We start from the raw sequence: 7,574 nt of genomic DNA on the forward strand, positions 1-7,574 counted from the left end.
AAAAAATCAACATTGTTCAGATGGAATGAATCTTGCTAATGTTGATATTCAGTTGGAAAGTCAAGATTAATAAGAGCATAACCACCAATAAATGAGTTGAGATGTGATTTGATGACATCTATGGTGGAAATGGAAAATGAAGTGCAAAATTTAAAATACAGGTAAAACACCTGTTAAAAAAAAATAATAAGAAGAAAAAAATCCATATTATTAGGGTACATTAAAATGGTAAAGACATTTATAATATTACAAAATATGTTTATTTTAAATACATTTTACTGACTCATAAGATGCTTCTTTTAAAAACAATAAAAAAAGATTTCTGCCCCTCCCCCCCCCAGAGAGAAAAAAATAAATAAATTAAAATCTAACATGCATAATTCTCTGCCCTTGAACAGAATTAAGTGAGCAGTGATGGTTCCTTCTAAATCCTCTCCAGCCTGTTTCTCACTTCATGTTATTTTATTATACCTCAACACATCCATGCAGTATTCACAAGAACAATTTAACAACAAGAAAAGATGCCAAGCCCTGCTAATGGAAAACAAGCTTTCATTACTGTAGACGAGACTTTCTGCTAGCAAACAAGACTATATTGCTTTGACAGAGAGAAAAAGAAAAAGAGAAAGTAAGAGAAAGAGAAAGAAAGAGATTTTTTTTTTCTTTCTGTGACACCTAAATCATTCAGCAAACGAGCAGCACACCAGTGCTATTGTTTCTTTATGGCTCCTTTCCTCATGCCTAGTCTTTGGGAGGTAGAATAAAAGAGTAGACTCCAATATTAGGACTCTTGCATTTTTTTCTCTCCCTCCTTTCTCCTGGCATTTCTTCCGTTTTCAAGGGGTGTGTTTGATTGTATGTTCATACACACTCTCACATCCTCGTTAAAACTTGCTAGTGTGTTTCAAAGGAGTCAAAAGTCTGGTTGGTGTTGGAAAGGCAGAGCTCTGCAAAAGAACCACCCTCCAAGTTCAACTGAAAGTTTTCATTTGCATCCCTTCATTTTTATTTTTTTTGCTTTTCCCCAGCTATCTGCTTCTTTCTCCCCCAATTAGAAGCTTTAGATCCAATCAGCCTGAACTTATAACTGTGGAAAGAAATATTGCTCCAAACTATTTTGGAAAGTTTCCTCCCCATTGTGAAGATGTGCAAACCCACTGTCACAGTTTTAAAATGATGAGTTGCTTTTCAGAAAGACATTAGTTTAGTGGTTCTATTTAAGGTTTGTAACCATTTACGTTTGTTTTGGTTGTGCAATGTGTTGTAAAATGTTTAATTACCTTTATGCATTAGATGTTCATTATTTTACTTATTAATAGTTTTAAAGTAATTGAAGTAAATTTGTTAATCTGGTTTCGTTAATTAGTTTAAGTGCAAGCAAAATTAAGGGAGTAGAGTTTACATTAAGTGTAGTTCATTCTAGGACTTGGCATCTTAAAAAACTCCAAACTTTTAAACTTCATTGTGCAGCATTTCTGCTCGGGACATGATCAATACTTCAAACTGTATGGCTTGTTGAGGAGAGATTTAGATATACTTTTCTAAGTGGTTAAACTCACAGTTTTGACCTATCAGATGACACAAGTGTCAAACAAATCTAAATAAAAAAAAGAAGCAAAAAAACAAAAGCAAACACATAAAAAAACCCAAATCAAACAAAGACAAAACAAACAGTCAAACAAAAACAAAACAAACAAACAGTCAAACAAAAACATAACAAACAAGCAAATAAAAAAACAAACAAACAAAACAAAACAGACAAACATAGAGACTTGGGGCTCTTTTGACTTGTGCCAGTAAGCACCTAATAACCTCCAAGAACAACATAGAAACCACCCAAAACACCCTACTTTTTCTAATAACAAAGATGGACAGTGCTGAAAATGTTTTAATAGTAATCCAGCATTGTAATTATGGGTTTGTTTGTTCTAATTCCAAAGTACTTAACTGTACAATTCTTAGTATGTGCGGCCAACTGAAAGCAAGATGTCCTCTGAGTGTCATGACAAAAGCAAAGCACCATTTAATTTACACAGAAACAAAAACCAAAGTCTAAAGCATAATGCTACTCTTTTGCAGCCCTGCAAGCATTTGCATTTCCTTTCAATCCAGATAAATAAGATAAATCCAGATAAATATACATACAAGAATATCAGCTAAATTAATATGGATGAATATAAAACTAATTATACTTATTTTAATGCTCTGCATGAGCACGTGCAGCTCAAAGGTTTCAAACCATTGTAACTGTGCATGCTTTCGTTTTATGATTGGTTCTGGTCAAAATCAGTCTAAACAACCTGCTCTGCATATCAGCCAGCACTAATAAGTCAGTTGCTTATTTTCCTGACATACTTACATTAAACATTAAAAAAAGAGCTATGAAACCAGATTTCTCATCAACGGAACGCTCAATTCAACAGATAAGCTCTGGAGACAAGCACAATATGACATGTGTCATTATAATAAATAATTGGGGCCGTGATAAAAGGAAAATGAGACCTTTAAACCTACAGTCTTTATGTTAACAGAGATTATGTGTCAAGTATATGACTCTATTCATCTATTTAGACTATTTTGCTTAGAATGAAAGACCCTTGGGGCCACCAAAGCAGGACAGGTAACGGTCCGACTCCCATTTCTGACACATCTGGCATGTTGATGGGATTTTAATTTGATTACAGCAAACATAGCAAGTACCTTTGAGGCTGCTTCTGAAACTAGAAAACCGCTCTCAAATCCAGTCTAGCGAGCACATGCTGATGGCTGTGATGATATTCTCAATTTATTATTATGACAGACTCTAAATTAGAGCTGGCTCCAGGATATAAGGGGAAGTCCCACCAGAGTGTAATTAAAAAGGTAAGAATATCAATAAATATAGAGTGTGGTAAATGACCTTCTGAATAATAATCGTTAGTGATTTATGATTGTCGTCAGAAAGCACTGAGAGGGGGTGAAGCGGGAGCCCGCAGAATTTTCATAAATCTTATACAGTATATATTAAATAAGGAATCATAATCCTGAGGTTTATGAGGTATGGCCAAATATAGCACCAAGAGATAATAATAATACTGTATACATACATACATATTTCATACATACAAACATATTTCATACATACTATTCAAAGTAAATTCTAAATTGTTGGAAAAAGCAAGATTTCAGATATTTATTATTCATTTTAAAGTCCGAAGAGTTTAAAATACTTCTGTGGCACACTGCAATATAAATGTCTGTCTTGTCTGATCAGAGTGCATTGTTTGGAAATCAAGCATGTCAATTCCATAAAGCCACAAAGATCGTAAAAACAGCCGGACAATTGTCGTCCTCTAATAAGAGATGGCACAAAGAGAATCCATGGGGAAAATGAACATTGGCAATGTTCTTGTTTTTCTTCTCGCTGAGAGGTAAGTTCTGACTTCTTTAAAAGGTCAGGGACATCAGGTAAGTCCTGCTCTGAAAGGTCTGACTGGTGTTGCACGCGCTGACCTGTGAAATATCAACTCTATATAGGACCTGCCACTGCCAAAATGATGCAATTTGAAAGTCTGTCAGCGCTCACCCTTGCATGACCCCACTAGGCAGCAATGTCAGGTGGAAACAAGTAGTGGAGTTTAGTGGTCCTGAAGCAACTATATGCCGTTTTAGAGCAGGTACATCAGATCACGTTATGTTTGAATAGAATTATCGCTAAATTCTATTTACAGTCAAACAGTGCAAATACTGATGCAAATACTTGAAGAGCAATCACTCTATTCACATTATCTTGAAAATACAGTCATTTCTAACAGAAAAAAAGCCTGATTGGGGCTCATAAAAACTATTCTCATTATTTATCTTTAAAGGAGTTGTATGTTTTGTTTTTTTGTTTTGTTTTGTTTTTTGTTTTGTTTTGGACTGTACTAAAGCATAAAAATACTGTAACAATGTTGCAGATATTTAGGAAACATGCTAAGTTCACATTATTGTTTCTCCAAAAAACAATGTGTTTCGTATCAGAATGTCTGTTTTTGTTTTGGTCTGTGTGATTCTACCCACTGCCAATTTACCCAATAGGATTTTGACACTCCGGGTTGCCAGTTGCCGGGAAACACATCGTATTGCAGCCTTTGAAACCAGCAAATGAACTGGGTCAGAGATCGCAGATTCTATGACCTAAAAAAGCCTCGACGTCCATCTAAAAATCTCTATGACCAGAAACAAAATAAAACACGGATGAATAAATGCAACTTTTCAAAGATAAGGCTTTTCACCTTCCATTGACAACTGCGCTTGTTCCTGTTGCGTATCCTCAAACTGGCAACCCGCATGAGCGTTGAGTCTGAGGAGGTGGCGGGAGGAAAAACTCTCTCCAGTATTTTAAAGGGGTTATATGATGCTATTTTAAAGATCATTATTTTGTGTATTTGGTGTAACAGAATATGTTGACATGCTTTAATGTTCAAAAAACACATTATTTTTCAAATACTGTACATTATTGTAGGTCCTCTATGCCCCGCCTCTCTCAAACACGTCGTTTTCAACAAAGCCCCCTCCTTTGACAAGCGCAGTCTGCTCTGATTGGCCAGCTGAACCAGTGCATTGTGATTGGCCGAACACCACTCCCTGACATGGCTGCATCAACACTACTGCTGTTCCTGAAACTTCACAGATCTTCTTTATGCACCAATAGCTTGTAACACTCCAAAGAGAAAGGAAAACTTGAAATCGCATCATATGACCCCTTTAAATTTTGACTACAGTACCCATTCCTTACATTCTGCACCTTTAAACTAACTCCTATCCTATTAAAGTGCAACAACGTTTCAGAACTTAAGAGTTCCGTTTTGCATCTATTTGTTGCTAATGAATTATAAATAAGGTATTAGGTGTTTCCTCCTCCTCCGAGAACCCAGGATGTTTGCATGAGACAGAGGCACAGTGCTTTGAGCAAAACAAGCGTCAGTTCTACTGGCACCGATATTTCCTTCACATCCACACACAGGAGGGGTTCATTCACTTTGAATATTATCTGGAAAAATTACTGATCCTGCTCCATTGTTTAAGGTCATGCTGTTCATTAAAACTGACACAGAGTTTCTCAGAGCGATGCTCGTGCCCTGACCTTTCTCAAAAAGTCAACAGCTGTCTAGTTTTCTGCTAGCGGAACTAAACTTCACCAGTTGCTCCTTCAAAACCCACCTCCATCTTAATTGAACTTTGATCTCAATTACGAATGAAGATGTGTGGGCCCTGAAGTGTATTTTATCATGAAACACCGTCAGTGACCAAAGCTAAATGCAAATGCAGAAAGAAAATGGCAGGCGGTGTCATGAATTATGTTTGTTGTTAGCCTGTGTAAATGAGCAAAGAACTCCCCAGAGGCCTGATTTGTGGAAAACTGAGTATTAGCAAGCCATCATTTTGTCAATACTTACTTTCATTGCTGTGGGAGCAGTCATTGTGATGTATTAAAACTGAGGCTGCACAGATCCACAGGGTTTAGCAGGCTAGACTACACAACAGTGTGAGAATTCAGTCTTCATCATGACAGTCGGGTCTGTGTTTGCATTTGCGGTACTGTTGATTAAAAGTGGAAAGGCTAATGTGTTTAACTGCTCTATTTCTTTCTCGCCATCTCCAACTAATTTTTTCTCTGCATTTTATAATTTCAAATTACATGCATATCAGAAATAAAATAAAATAAAATAAAATAAAATTACTACTTTTACAGATAAAATTGCTATTTTAATGTTATTTATGTTATATTTACATATAACATATGAGAAATGGACAATGTACTGTAGTGTAAAATCTTACATTCTTTAAAACTGAATATGAATTATATACAGTATAATTGACTTATCTTTCCAAATTTGACGAAATGCACAGTAATTGCTTAATTGCACAACGATTAAGGAGTAACATAGACCTGTCATAGCTTGTACTTATATTGCACATAGAATAAGACACATCCTTTACTAGGAAAATCATTGTGTATTCTCAGAAAACCCATTAACCTTGAAACCCTTCTGCCCTACAGCAGCTCATGAAAAGAGCACTGCACTTGTCATCTCAAATCAGACGTCATCGCAAATCGTCAGACTTAAGCACCTCAATACAAAAGCTTCTCTCTGTCCAAATTGAAGTGTTCAGTTGACCGTGTGAAAGATAAGGCTGCTCCTATCGCTCTCAATTGCACAAAGCATCCAAAATCACTGGTAAACGAGAATCTAACAGAGGCAATAAGGATTGCAAAGGGACGACAAAATAAATTGAATTTAGATTGTAGAGGACTTTTATGGCTTGGATCAGTGTCAAAGGCTTTTTTTTCTTGCTTTAAATATGGAGATAGTTAAGAAACAGGCTATACTTAACTGGCAAAGATAAGATAAGATAAGTTGTCCACATAAAAATGTGTCAATAAATTAAAATTGTGAATATGCAATTAAGACTGTTTAATACATTGTGAATTCTTGCAGATGTGCAAGTGTCATGGTTGAGATGGAACGGTTCCTGAAGTGAATACTATTGCTCCTCACTCTAGGCATAATCAAGCAACTCCGCTCTCCATCGCTCACATACTTTGCCTGGGATAGATGTAATGGAGAATGAGAAAAGAGCTGAGATGGGAGGAGAGATGTGGGAGGGAGAGGAAGAGATGGTAGCTTTTAGCTCACCTCCATAAAGTGCTTTCCGTTACACTGCCAAGGTGAAAGTCATACAGCTTGGTGAGAATCAGAATCACCTGTGAAAAGAAAACAAAAAATCAAATAAATCTATATATCTGACCTATTTATTACTCTTATTCCACTCCATCACATTTATATTCATTGCAGAATTGCAGACAGTTTCTTTTTCTAGCCAAAAAAAAAGAACAGCTACAGGAGAATTTACATGTTTCAAGGAGCAATTTCCAGGACAGGTACAGTAGCAAACAATTCAAGTTAACAATAACAGTTCTAGAGCTCAAAATGAACTATGATATTTCATGATCTTCAAGAGCTTAAACATAAATAATAAATATATAAATTACCCCACTGCATATTAACAGATAAGAACAAATGGGTGTTTTTCTCTGATCAATATACTGTTGTTTGATCAATATTAGCAATATTAAACAGCAAAAGGTATATTAGACCATTTACACTGCATGCAAACCTACTGATGCAATATTGTATAAATAATGTTTTTCCTGTCTGTTTACATTTACACAAGATAAACTAAGCATTATTACATCAATGCATTGCCAAGTTGGGGGTTTTATTTTAATTTAACTTAAAGCCAAAATACTAATTTTAACATCTACTCCTCAGTAAAGTTCAGAAAACTTCTTTAAAGCTATTTAGAAGCCAGTGGCGCCTAAGCAGCTGGTGGATAGCTATGCTCATTTTCCAAAAGCCCTTCAATTGTTTGTCTTCCCGACCCCCGTGATGTTGTGTTTACTTCTCTTTTGTGTCAACAAGCGGGACTCAATCGGCCTTCGAGGCTTTAAGCCGGGTGGGATTGTGTGGATTGTGTTTCAACCCTGACCTTGGGCACTATGATCTGTGAGAGCTTTTAGCCTCAGGGTCAGTGAGAACAGTGAGAAG

The 7,574-nt window shown here is 36.1% G+C and overlaps 1 protein-coding gene across 1 annotated transcript in view; it reads right to left on the minus strand.

The window, feature by feature from the left end:
* sorcs3a (sortilin related VPS10 domain containing receptor 3a) overlaps window positions 1-7,574 on the minus strand; it is a 129,738-nt gene that overhangs the window by 119,741 nt on the left and 2,423 nt on the right. Inside the window, exon 2 of the mRNA XM_016560119.1 lies at window positions 6,663-6,730. Coding sequence (XP_016415605.1) covers window positions 6,663-6,730 — 68 coding nt within the window. The remainder of the gene's footprint in view (window positions 1-6,662; window positions 6,731-7,574) is intronic.

The sequence above is a fragment of the Sinocyclocheilus rhinocerous genome, unplaced genomic scaffold, assembly GCF_001515625.1.
Source record: "Sinocyclocheilus rhinocerous isolate Xijiao unplaced genomic scaffold, SAMN03320098_v1.1 scaffold1880, whole genome shotgun sequence".
In the NCBI taxonomy this organism is placed as follows: Eukaryota; Metazoa; Chordata; class Actinopteri; order Cypriniformes; family Cyprinidae; genus Sinocyclocheilus; species Sinocyclocheilus rhinocerous.